Source organism: Myotis lucifugus, unplaced genomic scaffold (genome assembly GCF_000147115.1).
Source record: "Myotis lucifugus unplaced genomic scaffold, Myoluc2.0 scaffold_153, whole genome shotgun sequence".
In the NCBI taxonomy this organism is placed as follows: Eukaryota; Metazoa; Chordata; class Mammalia; order Chiroptera; family Vespertilionidae; genus Myotis; species Myotis lucifugus.
Window position 1 is genome coordinate 2285739 of NW_005871201.1, and position 20868 is coordinate 2306606.

At 38.9% G+C, this 20868-nt stretch overlaps 1 protein-coding gene across 1 annotated transcript in view; it reads right to left on the reverse strand.

Moving 5' to 3' along the window:
- The window catches only part of SEMA5A (semaphorin 5A), a 384818-nt gene that overhangs the window by 222484 nt on the left and 141466 nt on the right, over window positions 1-20868 (reverse strand). Inside the window, exon 3 of the mRNA XM_006095388.3 lies at window positions 15915-16110. Coding sequence (XP_006095450.1) covers window positions 15915-16035 — 121 coding nt within the window. The 5' untranslated portion in view covers window positions 16036-16110. The remainder of the gene's footprint in view (window positions 1-15914; window positions 16111-20868) is intronic.

Here is a 20868-nt window from a genome sequence, read left to right on the forward strand (position 1 = left end):
CATTAATATATTATTTATTTTTACCACTAAATTTTTGGGTGCCTCTTAAATATTGCACTGAAAATCGGGTCCTCGCCTCACCCTAGTCCTTGGCCAACTGGACTGAGGGGGGTTCAGTTATGATTTTCTCCATCCCCGTTTGGCAGACACTTCCTTTCCCCTTGTACCTAGAGTCAGTCACGTGACTCAGTGCTGGCCACGTGCACGTAAACAACTCTGCACATGAAAGATTCTCCTATGTTGTTGATTTCTGACATAAAACAGATGAGTAGAGAAGTTGGGTATCCTCCAACCTCCTCTGCTGCCTGCCTTTCAATGCTGCCAGCAGCCATCCCAATGTGAAATAAACACAGAAAGCAAAAGCCAGTTCCGTGAGGATGATCGAGCAAAATGAGGGAGCTGGGGCCTTGCTGACACTTCTGAACCAGCCCTGGACAGACTTTCCTTCTAGTTAGAGAACCGTAAGTCTCCTTATGATTTAAAGCACTGAAGGTCAGTTATCTGTTACTTGAAGCCCAAATATTTCTAATTGATGTTTTAAGCCTAATAGCCAGGCAGCTTTCAGAGTAAGTTTCTAAATCCCACTGCATTGATGACTTAAAATATATCTTAATATTTCATCTCTGAATTGTTTCCTTCTAGGTAGCAAGAAAAAGTGCTAAATCTAAAGGAGAGTATGATTCTAAACTCTTTATATGTTAATTAACTATGAAAATGTATGAAAATGAAAAATCACATCATTCTTCATATAAACTATTAATTTTCCTATTAAATAAACATTTGTGATACAATTATTGTCAATGTCAACAATGTCAATGGCATCTCAATTTCTATTTTGTTCTTTAATACGGAATCTGTGTTATTGTCTAAGGGTTAAAGAGAGGAAGGAGCTTTCTCTAAGGGATAAAGAATATCCCAAATGCCTCTTAAGCTACCTTATTAGCCTAAAGAGCAATAGAATCACCGCTGTGGTAAAACCTTTCATATAAAACCCAATATGCCTATTTTTCACTTAAGAAAATTGAAACCAACCAGGAAAACAGTAAGAGATTTTCTTTACATCAGCGAAGTAATTAATAGCAGAAGTATAAAAGTCACTTCTAGGAAAAATTTTTCTTTTCCAAGGCCAGTTTTCTTAAAACATGAACCATGATGGTTTCCAAAAGAAGACTCCAATAACATGCCAGGATATAACAGCCTTCGCACAGGCACACACACACCACAGCCTAGGCCAATATTTTTATATATAATGCTAGAAGCCAAAAGCCCATACCTGAGCTTTCAAAATGATAGTCACCACCAATAGATGACTTTATATTTTAATTAAGGCAAATTGAAAATTCATTACTTCAGTTTCACTAGCAACATTTAAGTACTCAACAGCTGCACATGGCTAACACGACCGTATTTTCCAGCATAGAGTTTGAGCATTTCCGTCATTACAGGAAGTTCTATTGGGCTGCTGTGTACCAGTAGGTCCTCTTACTGCCCCATTTCCAATTGCAGGAGTGAGAAGAAGTAAAAGGCCACCTGTAGAAAATCAGCCCTGAGAGGAAAAAAGGAGAGTTGTGTGCACATTACAACCAAAGGTACTGTGGCTAAATGAATGCCCCTCCCATTTCCTCCCTATGCTTACTATTACCTCTTTTATAAAATGTATTTTTATGGGATATATTGCAGTGACATTGGTTAATAAAATTATATAGGTTTCAGGAGTACAATTCTATAATACATCATCAGTATATTGTACTGTGTGTTCACCACCCCAACTCAAGTCTCCTTCCAAGAAACCTACAAATCAGCAATGCTCGGATGTGATGACATCGTCTCAAAGCACATATAAGTCAGAAATATTTTCCTCCAAAGATTACCCCTGGGCCAGGGCAGTGTTTAAAGAAGAAACTTTCCATATAAATTATCTCTCTAATAATATCGTTATCCTAAATTATTAGGTTTTTTATCTTTTAAAATAACTTTGGGGGAAAACTTTACTGATTAAATAGTTTATGTGGTGGGTTTCCATCATAGACCTGAATATTTTGAATTTTAGGTAGCTTTTCTGACACACACAGAGTTACACATTTTATTAAATGTTGCATAACATGTTGTTCATAATTAATTTTCCGATTGTAAAGTTGTCATATAATGCTTGGCCTTATTGCTAAGGAAACTGGGCACAGTGTTTTGACAAACTCCGGCTGCTTCGCAAGCAATTTGATTACCGGATCTTACATTCTTGGCAAGTCATTGCTTCTCCTCTACAGTTGGAACTTATACAATTTTTAAAATTAGGTTCACTGCGGTATAATTTAGACACAATAACATTTACCAACGTAAATTCAACAACTTTTAACAAATGTATAAACCCTGTCACCACCTCCTCAATGATGATATAAAAATTTATATTAGCTTATATGTTCTCTCACAAACCCTTAGAGCAGCGGTTCTCAACCTGTGGGTCGCGACCCCTTTGGGAGTCGAACGACCCTTTCACAGGGGTCGCCTAAGACCATCGGAAAACACATATATAATTACATATTGTTTTGTGATTAATCACTATACTTTAATTATGTTCAATTTGTAACAATGAAATTGGGGGTCACTACAACATAAGGAACTGTATTAAAGGGTCGCGGCATTAGGAAGGTTGAGAACCACTGCCTTAGAGTGAAATTTGTCCATTACCCTGTACCCAGGAAACCATTGATAGGTATTCTGCTGCTTTAGTTTTTTCTTCTATAAAATTTCAAATAATATGTAGTCTTTTGCATCTGGAATTTTCCACTTAGCATAATATTTTGAAAATTAATCCAGTTTGGGGTTTTTTATTGTCTGTATTTTCCATTTTACATAATTAATTTGTCCACTCCCATTGATGGACCTTTGAATTTTCCATATTGGTTAGTATAAATAAAACTGCTGCAAACTTTTGAGCACAAATCTTTCTGTAGACCCTATTTAACATTTCATTACCCTTGAGCAAATACCTATGAGTGGGTTTGCTGGTATTTAGGGTAAGTGTATGTGTAACTTCTAATGAAACTATGTTTTCAAAAGTGGCTGCACCATCATAAATTACTAACAGCAAAGCATGATGTCCAGTTCCTCCACCTTCCCACCAATGCTTAGTATTATCAGTCTTTTTTTTTATTACTTAAAATATTACAACGAGTAGTACATTTGTCTCCTTTCTCCCCCCGCCCTTGACCTTCCCCCAGCCTCCCCTACCCCCTAGAGTCTTGTGTCCATTGGTTATGCTTATATGCATGCATACAAGTCCTTTGGTTGATCTCTTACCCCCCCTCCCCAGCCTTCCTACTGTAGTTTGACAGTCTGTTTAATGCTGCTCTGCCTCTGTATCTATTTTTGTTCATCAGTTTATAATGGTCTTTATTATCCATAAATGAGGGAGATCATGTAGTATTTTTCTTTCACTGACTGGCTTATTTCACTTAGCATAATGCTCTCCAGTTCCATCCATGCTGTTGCAAATGGTAAGACTTCCTTCTTTTTTACAGCAGCGTATTATCAGTCTTTTTAATTTTAGTCACTCTGCTGCATGTAGAGGTATCTCACTATGGTTGTCATTTGTATTTTGTAAACTATAAATCTCTAGTCCATTTATTAAAATTTGGATTACGTATTTTCTTAAGTTGTAAGAATTTATTCATATATGTAGACACACGACCTTTAGTAGACACAGGTCTTGTAAATATTTTCACATAGCATCTGGCTTGCATTTCCAGGTACTCAATGGTGTCTTTGAATAGCAAAGGGTTTTAATTTTGCTTTGGTCCAATTTCAGACTCTCTTTTGTGTGCTTTTTGTGTCTTTGCCTAATCTAAGGTCACAGGAAAACTTTTCATAGATTTTCTTCTAGAGGTTTTATAAATTTAGTTCTTTAGGTCTATGATCCATTTCAGCTCATTTTGGCTTAGAGATGTCCAATTTCTCCAGAACTATTTGTTGAAAGAGCTATCATTTCCTCATTGAATTACCATGGCCACTTTGTTTAAAATTGACTAACAGTATGTGTGGGGATCTAGTTCTGGTCTCTGATTTCTGTTCCATTGATTTATATGTTTATCCTTGTGGAAACAGTTTATCTTGAAGTCAGGTACTCGAAAGTATTCTAAGCTTGATCATCTTAAAATATTTTCAGTTTTTCTAAATATTTCACATTTCCATATAAATTTTAAAAACAGCTTTTCAATTTATATAATAAAAGAACAGTAAAATTTTGGATGGATTTGTTACAAATATAGATTGCAATTCATGTGTTATAGTGGCAACACATATGATACAAATTGATATCTTAAGATTGAATCTTATGATTTATAAATATTTGTCATTTGGTTAGGTCTTTTTAATTTCTTAGTAATGTTTTACAGTTTTTAATGTTCAGCTACACATATCTTGTTAAATATATCCTTATTTCATATCTATAATACTACTATAAAGGATATAATTTAATTTCAATTTCTAATTATTAGTTGACTATATATCACAATGCGACAGAATATTTTATATTCACTACATATGTTGAAATCATGAGAAATTCACTTGCTAGCTTTGATACTTTTTTAAAAAAATTTAATTAGAATGTCCCATATAGATAATCTCATTTACCAAGAAGAGTTGCAATTCTTCCTTTCCAATCTGTATGTCATCTATTTGTTTATTATATGTCTTTTATTAAAATATATAAAATATTTTATTACTTTTAATAAAATAGATATTAAAAATTATTTATCTATTATTACCTTTCAGAGTGGCTAGCACAATGATAATTAAAAGCACTGATTGGTAAGAGTCAACTTACTTGTGTGGAAAGCATTCAGCCTTTAACAATTAACCATTAAGTATCATGTTACATTTAGATTTATTAATATGACTTTTGTCATGTTGTGGCAATACATTTAACTCCTAGTTTTCATCCTGAATATGTGCTGAAATTTATCAAATGACTTTTTCACTCTAAGTAAAAAAGTATTTTTTACTATATGTATTGAAATAAATATTTTTTAAAGTATAGTTAATACATTGATTTACATTAATTGATTTTTAAATGTTAAACCTTTGAAATCCCATGCAATGTTGCATTTTGGGGATAAAGATCAATTGAACACAATGTATTATCCTTTTTAAGAATTGCTGAATTCAACTGATAAAATTTTATTAAAACATTTTGTGGCCCTAACCGGTTTCGCTCAGTGGTTAGAGCGTCGGCCTGCAGACTGAAGGGTCCCTGGTTCGATTCCAGTCAAGGGCATGTCCCTTGGTTGCGGGCACATCCCCAGTAGGGGGTGTGCAGGAGGCAGCTGATCGATGTTTCTCTTTCATCGATGTTTCTAACTCTCTATCCCTCTCTCTTCCTCTCTGTAAAAAATCAATAAAATATATTTAAAAAAAAACATTTTGTGTCTATATTTGTGAGATTTATTGGTCTGTAGTTTTATATTTTGGAATGTCTTATCTAGCACAAAACTCAAAAATGCAAATGAGAATGACAATCTTCAGTTACCTTCCGAGAGCTACAAGAAACAGATTGCTAGCCATTCCTGGTGTCAGGATCTGGTCTCATGGATTTCAGTCGATAGAATGTGTAGTCTACCTCACATGTGCCCAGGTGCTACCATGGTAGGATGGTCACCTTGTTTTACTGCAACTTGTCACACCGTGGACTGGAGGGATCTATTCATTTTGGCAGTTAGCACACAATATCACTGAGCTCTTGATTATGAATGAGAATGCCTCCTGCCTCATGCAAGACATATGTGCCCAGGCTCTCTGAAATCCACCCCTGAGCCACATGTGGGAAATGGGAAAGCAAAGAGAAATCAAACATAATTCCTCTGAGAGCCAGAGTAGAACTCTGGCCCTTCTTCACTAAGTAATAAAAGACCTCCCGGAAAATTAAAAGTTAAGGTATTGATTATATTGTAGACAAACTAAATTAGATTTAAGAACCTCACTGGAGTCTTTTCTTTGTCACATTGATGACAGAAACATTTCAGCACTGCTATCTGCTAGAGTTGGCCTAATGTTTTGTCTCTCAGATGTAGGTATGGCTGCTTATCTTGCCTTCACACTAGAACGCAAAAGGTCATAAGTCCAAGAAAAATACTGCATAATTAAAACTTTACACACCATACATTTAATCTCCAACTCTTTCTTCATGCATAAAGTAAGGACAAGATTTTTATCTACCTTCAGTGTGACAAACAGGTGAATTAGCCATTTAATGCTTAGAAAGGCTATGATATGCTTAAAGATAAATAAAACACAGTAACATACTATTTGAGGCCAAATGAAATGAAGGTTTTAAATCAGAATTCTGACACTAACTTTATAAAATCATATTCTCAGTTTTAAGGCAATCGCATTGAACTACTTCACTTATAAAGTATTCCATTTGTATTCTTAAAATAATAAAAACTATTTCCCACTGAGACAAATCAATCAAAACACAAAAATTTTATCTTAGGATAAAATATAGATGTTTACTCATAAATTATTTCACTAGTGGCCCTAGAACACAAAAGTAATACAAAATTTATTGCTAATTCTCAAAACTCAATAAATCACTTTCAGAACCTAATCATTATTTATAAAAAAAAAAAACATACAACCAGGACTGTCTCAGGGTCTCATCAGTCAAAAGATCAATAACATCAACAAAGTACAATGCAGGTATTGGAACCAGTTTATTTAATGAATAACTCATAGAGATGTTAGAAGAAAATGCAGTGTAGAACCACTAACACCTCTATGCATTTTTAAATAATCATGATATACCTACATTATAGAATTGGAAAGTGGTATCTTTTTTAATATTCCATTTTTTCTCAGATAGCAAACTAGCAACAGACTTTAAAATACAAAATGTATTCCCAACTGCCGTTTTCAATGTCAAAGGCAGGCAGTATGCTTGTACTTTAGTTGCTTCACTTGCAAACTGGTTCGAATATTTTGCCCATATGATTTTGACATTACTTTACAGTATAAGGAACATTCATGTATGCATAACAAAATTCAAACTATTAATGGAACAATGGACTTTTTTAAGGATCCAAATAACACTTTCTTCCCCAAGTAAACTCACAGGAGAATAACACATCTCCTGTTAATGAAACCAAAGAGAATCACACTTGGTTTATGTAAATTTTAGTTTTTACAGAGAAAAGCATTGAGTTCAAGAGAGTTTTCTACAATTGGTATTGACTTGTTAAACGCCATGCAGATTCATATGAAAATATTAAAATGAAATAGTAAAATCAATTTCATGCCATCTATTTTTTATTAAAATAAATTTCCTAATTCTTCCTTGGAGAAAGCAGGCCACTGTCATGCAGTCATGTCCATGTATGACTTACAAAGGTCAAATGGCAGCTCTGAGAACAGGTGAACAGGGAGAAACACTAGAAACAATTTTAATCAAGGTTTCCGTACTGGAAGACTGAACTCTTACAGGGACTCAAGAAATCAACTATTACAGCTCTTGTTGTAATGACGAGGGTCCCAGAAACCAGAGAAGAGGAGAAATCCAACCAGAACCAGACATCACATGACTGTCTGGGGCATTAGACACCAGACAGCCAAAACTTGGAAGAAAATGCAGTACCATGGGACGTGCATGTAACTATGAGGCATTCATGGGCCACAGGTCATATATGGAGCCATAGGACAGGTATGGAACCATGGGGCTTGCATGGGGCCATGGGACATATATGGGCCATGGCACAGAAATGGTTCCTTGGGGCTCCTTCCAGCATCTCCAATCCTTCGTTTTCTAAAAAGGTTAGTTGCCCCTAAGCTCAGCGAATTCTCAACCTGTGGGTCGGGACCCCTTTTGGGGATCGAAGAACCCTTTCACAGGGGTCGCCTAAGACCATCCTGCATATCAGATATTTACATTATGATTCATAACAGTAGCAACATTACAGTTATGAAGTAGCAACGAAAATAATTTTATGGTTGGGTCACAACATGAGGAACTGTATTTAAAGGGCCAGAAGGTTGAGAACCACTGCCCTAGCTGGTTTGGCTCAGTGGATAGAGCATCGGCCTGCAGACTGAAGGGTCCCAGGTTCAATTCCAGTCAAGGGGACATGCCCGGGTTGTGGGCTCAATCCCCATTAGGGGGCGTGCAGAAGGCAGCTGATCAATGATTCTCTCTCATCATTGATGTTTCTCTCTATCTATCTCTATCTCTATCTCTATCTCAACCTCTATCTATCTCTATCTCTCTCCCCCTCTCCCTTCCTCTCTGAAATCAATAAAAAATATATATTTTTTAAATGTATTTAAAATTTTCAAATAAAAGGTTAGTTTACTGTGCCTCCAAGGGTAACTGAGGATGCCCAAGTTACACCCTGTATAGTCCAAAGTGCAGCAGGTAGTAGGCCAAACAATGCCAGGGCTCCAGGGACTGTGAGCAAGTCAAGGGAAAATAGAAAGAGGCAGGACAAAGGGCAGGTTGGCAGTTAACAGCACAAAAGGAAATGTGTATGAGGCTACTTTGCAAACAGGTAGGAGACAGCCTCTCAGAGGTGGGAGAGGCTGGGGGTCCCCAGAAGTTAATACAAAGAAGAGTCAACAGAGAGTTACAAAACATGTCATATATTTTTACTGTCAACATTAACAAACAAATGAACACTGTGAAATATAATTATGTGATTCACAAGAAAAATAGAGGATCCATAAAAAATAATCATTCATCCTGTGGAATCAGACTAGAAGCCAAGTTTAAGATTCTGTGCTGGACCCTTTCAGTCATGATTCTTTTAATCACCTTTGACTCCATATGGGGATAAAGGCAAATTCAAGGGACACGTGCCCCACCTGAGTCCTGCCCAGTGATGGCACAAGCTAGCATACACATTTTGATCCCTTCAGATGCCCTTCCTAAGATCTGTGGTCAATTGTTGCTCAAGTGTCCACATAGCTGTTCTGAAGTAAGTTCCAAAATGATTCTCAGGCCAATCAATGATCCCTATGTAGGAAGACACTCAACAAGAACACCAAGGAGTCAGAGATGAAGATCTCAGGGTCCTAAGATTGGAATTAATCGTGCTCTGCCTGATTCTGCAGGCAGGAGTGATTTGAGGCATTCAGACCAAGTGTCACCAGCTAAGCCACTGAAGAAAAGGCTCCAAATTAGTCACAATATTAAGGCTCCAACAGAAAGAAAGCCTGAGTGTGACATGACTCACCCCATCAGTGGCCTTCTCCGTGCTTAACGGAAAATTGCTCCCCATAAACCAATTCCTATAACTGCAGCATGCTCTCGAAATAGCTGGGTTAAACTTTAATCAATAAACAAACAAAAGCAGAATATGGCACGGTCGCTTCAGCGAACATTAAACATTTAAAACTCATTTCCAAGATGGTTATGAGACTCAGTAAGCATGCTGAGAAACATGCTGTCTTGAAGGGTCCCTATATCTTTCCCCTCTTTACTGGAATAGACTTTTAAGCTAACGACGAGGACATAAGTGTGAACAGTTGTCTGTAATGGGCAGGGTGTTTTAGCAGCCCCTGCACACTCAGGGATACATATGCCAGAACATGCAGCCAGGGAGCAACCTTGCAAACTCAGCCAGCTGTTAGAGCGTGTAGAGCAATGAACTCCAGCAGACAAGAGAAGCCCGCAGAGGCTGGGGAAAATAGTCCTGCCAGCATCTCCTGCCTGGCCAGGTACATCGAATCAAGACTTCCATGAAGGGAGGGGTTGGGGAGGATAAAGAGGATAAAGGGGTTCAAATACATGTTGACTAGACTCTGGGCAGTGAGCTCACAATGCAATGTACAGATGTTATATTACAGAATTGGACACCACATATTTACATAATGTTATTAACCAATGTTTTCCCAATAAATTTAATTAAATTTCTTAAAATTTAAATAAATAAAATGTTTAAAAAAGACTTCAATAAGATGTACTTATGCCTGGACAGCATGGCTCAGTGGTTGAGCGTTGACCTATGAACCAGGAGGTTGCGGTTCAATTCCTGGTGTGGGGCATGCAGGAGTCAGCCGACCAATGATTTTCTCTCATCAGAGGTGCTTCTATCTCTCTCTCCCTCCCCCTTCCTCTCTGAAATAAATAAAAACATATATTTTAAAAAAAACACAAAAAAAGATGTGCTTAGCTGCATTAAGACGTTGCTATAGCATCTGGTTCACTTTACCAACAGCCTCTGTGCAGAGTGCCTCCAGGGTTACCACACTAACTCATGATATTCTAAATGTACATGGAAATCGAGATCTTGTAAGTCAAGATGATCCAGTCCTTCTTGTATTTCTCCCTTATCACTATTTCATCCTGCTTTCTCAACCCCTCTTGTGGAGTTGTGTGTTACAGAAAAGCGGCCATGTAGGTGATCAGTGGCCACCTGTTCAGCTGTAACATGAGCCATTTCAAGGACAGACAGGGATCTTTGTGTGTGATTTTGGTCAAGTCTTATCCCTTGTTCAGAGAAGCACTTCCTTCCTAAAACCCCCATACTCTTGGCCCTTGCCCTGCCTACTCCTTCTCAGCTGACATGGAGGTTCTCAGGAACTCCCTCCCCTTCCAGCCACCCCCACCACTAACTTTCCTGCATCCTGGGTGCCTTGGCCACTCTCCCTCCAGCCTCACTGGAGGTGGAGTCTCTTCCTGTAAGCTAATCCCCCACTTCCTACCCCTCCTACAACCTGGACTTTGCCTAATCAATTATCTCCCCCTCTCTCTTCTCTCTTCAGCCTCTTGTATCACCTGGCTTCTTCCCATCACCATTTAGGGATGCTTAAATAATGCTCTCTTAATAGCCATCCCCTGTCCTCATGTCCCTGCTGGCTGAGACAACAATTCTCTCCTTTTATATCGATTTCTTCATGCCACATTTATCCCTCTGCTCATCACCATCTAAGTTTCTCCTCCTGCACTGCCCTAAACCTGCTCTGATAAATGCTATTTGTTATGGGTTGAATGGGGTCCTCCCAAAAGACTTATTGAAATCCTAATCTTGGATACCTGTGAGTGTGGCCTTATTTAGAAACAGAGCCTCTGCAGAAGTAATTAGTTGCATCGAAGTCATACTGGGTTAGGATGAGCCCTAGATGCAATATGATTGGTGTCATTATAACAAGAGGAGAGGACAAAAAGACAGACACACAGAGAGAAGGCCATGTGTCTACAGACTCAGAGATTGGAGTGATGAGTCTACATGTCAAGGAAGGTCAATGATTGCTAACAACCCTCAGAAGCTTCAAAGAGGAAAAGAATGATTCTTCTCTGGAGCCTTCAGAGAGAACATGGACCTGCCAACCTGATTTCAGATGTCTAGCTTGCAGAACTGGGAAAGAAGAGATCTCTGTTCTTTGAAGCCATCCGGTTTATAGTATTTTGGAACAGCAGCACTAAGAAACTAATATACCATTGCTTTTCTTGGAACACAGGATTTTCAGTGCTAACCTAGGAAAGTCCCTGGCAAACCAGGGTGAGTTTCTCACTCTACCTTCTGGCCCACATCTTCCTTAACTCTCTGCATCACTGAATACTATGATGGCCACCTCCCTCTTGAAAAGTCCCCTGTTCTTGGATCCCATGATGCCTTGTTCTCAACTAGATAATTCCTTCTGATGGCAGGTAAAAATTCAGCTTTCTCCATCTAAAATCATCACATTCCTCAAATATTTTCCCCCTTCTTTCTTCCATATGAGTTAAATAGCCAAGAACTTGGGGATCATATTCAGTGCCTCCTTCTCCCTCCTATACCCATTAAACCATCAACAAAATCCCCTTCAAATTCCTAGAATCCACCCACTTCTTCCCATTTCTACTACCTCTCCCTCAGCCCCCACCTACATTACTGCTCCCTCTGATCAGAGCAGCAGCCTCAGAATGGGCTGTCCCTGCCACCATGTTGCCACCCTCCAAACTGAGCCTATCCAGATAGCTGGGGGACTTCTTAAGATGCCTTCCAACACCTTGCATTATAAAGGCCCACTAACCACTTTAGCTTCGCCTCCCTTTACATGCTCTCTAAAACTTAGACTAAGATTTTGTGACTCCCTGTACATGCCTCTTGCAGGACACTATTCTCCCCTCCCTCACTTCAGGACCAATGCACTTGTTCTCTTTCTGGAACACCTTCCCCTTCGTGAGATTCACACACACCTGCTTACCATCGTCTGGGACTGAGCTCTGGCATCATCTCATCCTAGGAAACTTCCTTAATCACACTCCTTCAGACTAGGCTCCCACAGACCCCAGCAATGACACCCAATAGGTCCCTTAATAGGATGTAATACAATGGTCCTTTTGGTTTATATTCCTAAATGTGTTCTAATATCTTAACACAGACTGTATTTTTTGCCTCTAGCTCCTCAATATTTAGCATGGACCCTCTTACATAATAGGTACCAATTAAATGTCTGTTGTACATTCACTCCTAATTAAAAATGTGCAAATTAAAATAAGCTGAGATGCCACTTATGAGCTACAAGATTGGCTCAAATCCGAAAGTCTAATAGTTTACTTTGCTGGAAAAGCTGATCGTAAACAGATACTCATATCCAGAGCAAAGAGAATGCAAAATGGCACAACCATCATTAATGGAAATTGGGCAATATCTAGCAAACCACATGTGCATTTACCTTTTGACAGAGCAATCCCAATTCTAGGAATGTCTCCCAATGGTACTATTGCAAAAATATTAAAAGTTGACTGCAGGAGGCGCTACTCATTTTAATAGCCCATTAAATGGACTATTTTAATAGCCCATTTTAATAGTCCATGATCACAAATGACAGAAAATAACCTAACTGTGTTCATCACAAAGTAAGAGCTATGAGGCTATAAAAAGAAATGACATAAATCTATACTACTAGTGAGTGGCCTCTAGGATATATCATTATGTCAAAAAATGCTACATAGAGAAAAGTTTGTATGTATGCAAGCTCTTATCTAAGAAAGGAGAGTAAGAATATGTGTTTGTATACATAAATGTTTGTACTAAAAAGAAGCATGAACTTTAAACACTAAGTAAAAGGTTATCTAAAAGCAGAGATTAAACAGGTTGAAGAAAAGAGGAAGGAAAGCTAGCTTCCTTGAACACCCTGTGTCATGAATTTGACTTTGAAGTAACACATAATAATGAGATGTAAATTTTAAAAATCTCTAAAAAATAAAAGCAAAATTCAACAAAACTAGTTGGGTTTTGAGTTGGCATAACCATACAAGAGGAAATTATATCAAGTGATTTAAAGGCTGTAATTCTGCTTTAATCTCCCAATGAAATGTATACCCTGACAACAAAAAGAAGAGAATCATCGTACAGGGTTTTCAGTAGTCAAAAATGACTCCAGTTGCATGAAACTGTTATTCTGAAACAGCTGAGTATATATTCAGGAAAGGGCAAAGGAATAATCATATTGGCTGCAGAGACTCAGGATTCTGTGCACGGGAGAGAAAGATGTAGACATAAGACAGAAGAGGTTCAGAAATACCCGACAGTCCGAAGGTGACTTGAAACTATCTAGAATGGATGGTGCATTTTTTAAAAATCTTTTCCTCAGTTCAAAACACCTAACTGAGCACCTCCATGCAACATCAGCCAAAATGACAGGTTGTTGGATCTACGGAAGGAAATGACTAAGAGGAGTCAGTGACATCTTGTCCCAGAGAGTAAACACGTTATCAGAAGCCATGTGGGTTGTGTCAAAAGAACTCAGGAGCCAAATTCAAGAGGCTCCCAGGGGCTTGAAATGTGATGATTTCACCATCTATAGGAACAAAAACTGTAACTACTTAAAATAAAATATCAAACATTAAACCCATGTATTAATAATAATTCTAATAATCAGCCCTGGCTGGTGTGGCTCCATTGGTTGTAGCATCATCCCATGTACCAAAGGGTCTCGGGTTTGATTCCTGCTCAGGGCACATACCCAGGTTGTGAGTTTGATGCCTCGGTCGACAGGTGTATCGGAGGCAAATGACCCATGTTTGTTGTTTTCTTTCTTTTCTTTTCTTTTCTTTTCTTTTCTTTTCTTTTCTTTTCTTTTCTTTCTTTCTTTCTTTCTCTTTCTTTCTTTCTTTCTTCCTTCCTTCCTTCCTTCCTTCCTTCCTTCCTTCCTTCCCTTCCCTTCCCTTCCTTCCTTCCCTTCCCTTCCCTTTCTTCCTTCCTTCCTTCCTTCCTTCCTTCCTTCCTTCCTTCCTTCCTTCCTTCCTTCCTTCCTTTCTCTCTCTCTCTCTCTCTCTCTCTCTCTCTCTCTCTCTCTCTCTCTCATCAAAAAACATATCCTCTGGTGAGAGTTAAAATCACCATCATCAAAATAAGAAAAATAAACAAAAAGCAAACATTATACCTTATTTGTCCTCTTAACTCACTACTCTTAAAGAAACTGACTCAGCCATTCCTATATAAGGGGTGCCGGCACCTCAGGATAATCAAAATAAGATGGTGAGGAAAAGTTGTTTTGTATAGAAATATTCTTGCCATTAAATGAAGAAGAATGACAAGATGAGGAAATTCCAGGTTTGTAACCATGAATAAATCAGTAAATTTAGGCAGTGATCATCAATGACTGCTAACTTCACACCCAGTCATTATCTGCCTCCAATGGAAGTGCACAGCACCATCCATGACAGAGTGGAGACAGACAGAGCTGAACCTGAATCTAAGCAGCCTTGATATCGCTACAAATTTACAGGCACATTCAAGTCAGAAGGACATTTGAACAACACCAATGGGATGCATTTGGCAAAACCCACACTTTGGGAAATTCTATACTACTAAGTACTTAGGTTTTTTTAAATCATTAATTTGCAAGGGGAGCAACAACAACAACAAACAGTAAACGATTAAAAGGACCTCAAAAGATACACCACCAAGTGCAATATGTAAACTTCATTTAGATCTTGATTTAATCCCACTGTTACAAAAATGTGTAAGCATCCACAAGACCCTCCGGGATCTCACAATACTCACTAAATGTCTGGTGACATTACGGAATTATTTTGTTGTTGTTGTTTTTGTCTGTTTGTTATGAAAATGGTATTTTAAGTTCTCTTTTTTTGATAGTCAAACTGAAATATTAAAGATACAATTATATGATTTATTCAGTTTGTTTCAAAATAATTTGGTGGGTGTGGTGTGGACTACAAGTGAGGATTTATTTTAAAAAAAAAGTGGGCCATGAATTAATAAATACAGGGTTTGGGTATTCCTTAAATTATTTTTTCTATTTTTGTCTATTTGAAATTGTTATGATACAAAGTTTAAAAAGTAACAAAACATAAAACTATTGGATGGGTTATTAAAATACAATGACCGAGTAAGTTTGGTTCACTTGATAATGTAACTGTGAGTTCGTTGAGGACAGGGATAAAGACATTTCGTTTTCTTCATGCATGCTGAGTGACCAGGGTGAAAAGAACCCTAAATAAATTCTAATTAATGAAAAAACACATGAGTGGATACACATACCAATTTATTAATCCCATGGATCCATAGAGGTACCAGAGACAATTAAACCAATTCTGTCTGCCATGCAATGCCAGTTAGGAACAAAACATGTTTTGTGGCAAGACTAAGGTTTTGTTGGGAAATACTAAGCTGAGAATTTTTTTGTTCTCCTTGACTTTGGTGTTATGTCTGTGGGTCACATTTTTACCCCCTGGTTCAAATGTCCAGGATGCTTCCAACACCTGCTACATAACAGTGGTCTCAACATGGGGGCTTCCTTATCTGTGAAAACTCTTGAGTTAGTGATCCGTTTCTGGACATGAAATTGTGGCGATGAAGGAGTTCATATTTTTGTTCCTATTGTGAACAATGTCTAAAATGAAAGTAATGGAGCAACTGCTATCCTCTGTTACTGAGCGTGGAAAGTGCCGTGGCACTCAGAGCATGCCTGTCCCTTACCTTTATAGGAAATGACCGGGTGCTCCGCTCTCTGGCACTGAGAAGCGTCTGTGGTGGGCTGGGCCAGTCTCCACCAGCCCAGGCTGGAGAACAGCCATGCGATGACACAGGGGCCCTTCATGGTGGGCAGGAGGGCTCGGGCTCTGCGCTTGTCTTCTAACCAGAAGCTCGTCCTCCCGTCATGTGGGAAAAGTGCCTGAAACACAAAGGAGAACACCTGGATGGAAACGAGGCCAGGGTTTCTGGTGGTGGCCTTTTGGTAATGCCCTGTTACCACTACCTTAAAAAAAATGTCTACTTGTCTGAGCTCTGAGAGCTTAGACAAGCAGACGTTTTTCTAGCTTATTTGTCAGATACATATGAGTATATGTGTCTCAATGAGGACTTTTTTCTCACAATAATTTTATGAGATAACCCATTTTTTATAAAAGGAGAAATGTTCAAGTTTAAGCTCCATGGAAACATGACGGTCACTTTCCTAAGGAATACAGTTAAAGGGCTGTAATCATCAATTGGTTTTCCCTTGGAACATGCAAACACAGACCTATATGTGGAAACCCAGAGAACGCTGGCCTTCCTTTTTAATATTCAAAAGACTCTATTTAATAAGGCCATAACCATTGTCATTGACTTATAAGCCAGTTATTAATATGCTACCCGACTCTTAAAAATTGCCCATATTTAGTGAATTTATCCATTGAAATGTATAGATGACCTGCAAAGTCTCTGGCTAGGGACCAAATATAAGTCCACTGAAATCTATATTGAGCACCTACTGGGTGAGATGAAATTACTATACTGGGAGTGCTGATACTTGAAAGCCTATGAATAATTTAAAAGATGAATAAGCTTTAAAATAAGATAGGCTTGTAAAAATAACTATAATCCAAGTTGTTAAAAAGCCATAAAAAGAAGCAGGAATGCGGTGGGAGTTGAGAGTCCTCGTGCTATTTAGACGAATGAAGGGTATATCCAAAGAGGGGCTCACGTTTGAGTTTAATTTTGGAGGATAAAGGGGATTTCAACAGATGGAGATTTCTGGAAGTGCATTCCATGCCAAAGGAAGGGGATGAAAAGATGTCCTGGAGAGGCAAGAGGAAGGAGTAGGCAATGTGTTTTGGGAACAGTTTGCTATACTTGACCCAAACACCAGGGGATATAAAAGGAGATATAGTGGGAAGCAGCTTATAGAGTAGGTTGATTTAACGTTTGAAAGGCAAACTATACCAATGTCTGATGTCTCTATATTTAGGCAACAAGCTACCATAGTATATTAATATTACATTAGATGAAATGTTAACAAAAGTATTCTCACAACAGTGTACTTGGGAAATTGGGTAGAAAGGAGCACAGAGGTGAAGAAGTTCATTTGAGGACAATACAATTGCTCAGAAGAGAAATAAATGAAGCTGCGACTTCTAATGGTGTCCATGTGAATAAAAATGCAGGCAAGCATTCAAAGTGATGGGAAAGTATGGCAAATTAAAGAAGGCCACAGATTCCTTGAAAGTCCACCTGTTAAGATGGAGCTATTGACCCCTCTCTTGACTCTGGGTTGTCAATGTGACCATGTGGCTCAGAGACAACAGAAGTGATGGTGCACTAGGTTCCAAGCCCAGTCCCTAATACTGGCAGTCTCCACTTCCTATCTCTTAGCACATGCTGTCTGGGCACTGGGACCCCAGGTAAGAAGTCCAGCTATCCTGAGCCTACCATGATAGAGTGACCACATAGGGGAGCTCTAGTGACATTTCCCACAGAGCCCAGCCTCCCAGTGCCCCCACCAAGGCACCTGCCATATGAGTAAATGTGGAAGCCACTGATGACTTCAGTAAGGATGAGAGCAAAGGAATCACCCAGGTGAGCCCTGTCCAAATTCCTAACTGCAAAGTGTGAAATGAAATAAAATGATCATTGTTCTAATCTGCAAAATTTAGGAAAACAGAAAGAGGCATGGACGGACTCAAGACAGAGAATATAAGAGACTGTGAAGATGGTAGTGCCATTGTGCTTAACATGATAATCAATAGAAGAATTTTATTTAGAGGAGAATATGATCATTTAGTTGTGTGCATGTTGGGTTGAAGATGCTGAGAAAATACTTAAGGAAAAGCAGCAGACTTGAAAATCCAGGCTGGGTGCTCATATAAAAAGAGATTGCATACAATGTTTGGAAGGGTTAAAATCATGGGAGTGGTTAAATTCACCAGGGGAAAGCATGAAGGGGGAAAAGAGGGAGCTAAGTAAAGTTTTATGTTTGTTTAGAAGCTGCTAATTAAACAGTCATAACACAAAGATGAGAAGGAAATCAGAGATAGCTCACCAAGCGAAAATGGAGATCAAGTTAGATTTTAAAAAATAATAATAACACTTTTTACAAAGAGGCCTGCTCAACTGCATCCCAATGAATCAGACCAATGCTTTAGTGAAAAGGCAGACAATGATCAATCAATTTGGGGGAACAGCCTGACCAGCATGGCTCAGTGTTTGAGCATAGACCTATGAACCAGGAGGTCAGGGTTTGATTTCCAGTCAGGGCACTTACTCAGGTTGCAGGCTCAATCCCCAGTAGGGGGTGGGGAGGAGAGGGGCACATGCAGGTGGCAGTTGAACAATGATTCCCTCTCATCATTGATGTTTCCCTCTCCCTTCCTCCCTGGAATCAATAAAAATATTTTTTTTAAAATTGGGGGAAACAGTTTCAGTAAAACAAGAGACAAAATCCATATGTCAAAGAACCAAAAAGGATTGGAAGGAGAAAAAGTGGACTAGAACATGAATGGCTAACTTAAATGCCAGGTAAGCAAAGAACATTCAAGGAAACCAGAGAAGCACTAAACAGTTAATGTTAGGAAAAGTTTAGTGTAAAGAAAACAGATCATGAAATGTGGCTTCTGAGAAGTGGTGAGTGGGAAGAGACTGTAGATTTAAGAGGGAGAGGAGATATCAAATAGAAGACCCAAAAAATGCAAAAGTGGGAAGCTATCAGGGTCCTCGTAACGGACGCGGTTATAAATGAAGAAAAGAGGCCTCATCCTCTAAAGGAGTGTCCCCTGAATATATGGTGAGATTTCACAAAGAAGACACATAAATTTTAGGGGGCATCAGATTTCTCAGTCTCTATATTTTGAGTCTCATTGACTCAATGTTCCCATTGATGAAAATGTACACGTTGAGCAGAAGATGGTGGAGGACTGTAAATCATGACTAAGCTAGAGTATGGCTTCTGTAGGAGTCAGGGACCCTGAGCATGAAGGTGGAGGAAGGAGTGCAGCGGAAAATTGGGAGCTGGGGAGTGAGGGTGGGGCACCTGTCCAATGAGGCCACAACCCCTACCCAGACACGGTGCACCCTAATGGACAATGAAGGCACAGGAGTTATTTTTTTCCTGGGCTATAAAATTGAAAGATGATTAATTTCACTCTTGGACACGGTATCATAGTCTCTGAAAAACTGGGCAAGATTCTAGAACTCCAGTCTAGAGGTAACCACATGAAGTAGCCCTCCTTTTCTTATCCTTCTGACCTGAGACTTAACACAGGAAATTTCATCGGATGACATAACATAGAATAACACTTGTTAGAGGCATTCAGATGTAATTTAGCTCTGTTCAGAGCAAGGCATTGAAGCACCCTCACCAGCCCCTGGAGATAGATTATCACCGCTCATGTCAAACAAATCAGTGATAATAAAGTAACGCAGGATGGCTAGTAAAAGTACCAGTAAACCCTCAGAAAGTGCTAGCTCTGTGGCAGGCATGACACATTCACACTGTGCCTGGCACCCAACAGGCACCCAGAGCAGTACCTCTGACACATTATCTCTCACTGGGCAACATTCCATCGGAGATGGATGGACCACTGCCTCAGCCTGACCTCCCAGCCTGAGTTCAAGTCAACTAGGGACTAAGAGCAAATTTTTCTCTTGCACATGATTTTTCAATGTGTCAGGCCCACACCAACATAGACTCCACTGTGCTACTATGAAATGAGTTCCACTGAACAACCGTCCATTGAAACTGTCCAACGTCAACAGCCATGAACTTCTCACCTCAGTGCCAGCATCTTTGCCTCCTGAAGGAAAGGTGGGGGAAAACAGCACAAGTGCCTGGATGTGGAAAGGGACCATTAGAGAAGGAGGAGATGCCACGTCTAGTAGGAGAGCAGCTAAAATGGGACTCATAGGCCCACGATGATGAGATGAAATTACATGTTTGCCATGAAAAACTAAGTGAAGCACTTTTAATCAGAACAGGTGATTTTTAGAAGTTTATAATTTGCAGACTATATAGCATGTTACCTTTTTTCTTAAAATAAAGGGACTATAAACAATCCTTGTGGTAAGATGCCAGGGAAGGGTATTCACCATCTTCATTTACAGAGTGGGCTTTTCTGAGCAGCCTGCCATGCATGACTAACTCCCTGAATGACTTGACTCTAAGGAAGCTCCATCCCAGATTACATAATTCCATCTTCCACTGAGTCACAGAGCTCTGGCCACTCAATGACAGAGGTGGGGAGGCACATAATTATATCAGGGATTTTAGTGCTCGATCTCAGGACTGTGACATTTAGAGCCAGATCATTCTTTATTCTGGGAACTGTTCAACACATTTAACAACATCCCTGGCTAGATGCCAGTAGCATCCCCGCCCCATCTGTGCCAACCCAAATTGTCTCCAGACACTGCCAGTCACCCCTGGTTGAGAACCTCCAATTTCTGTGCACCTCTCCCTCTTTAGAAATTAAATAAGCTATCATCACTTGAAAGATTTTATATATATATATACACACACACACACATACATATATACACACATCCCAACTAAATTTGTATTGAGTCATGTCAGCAAAATTTCACTAAGAATAAAAGTCATGTTAATTATAACTATTTGCTACATTGGGAAATATATTATGAAGAAATTTTCAAAAGATCACTTTAAGTAAATGTTGTT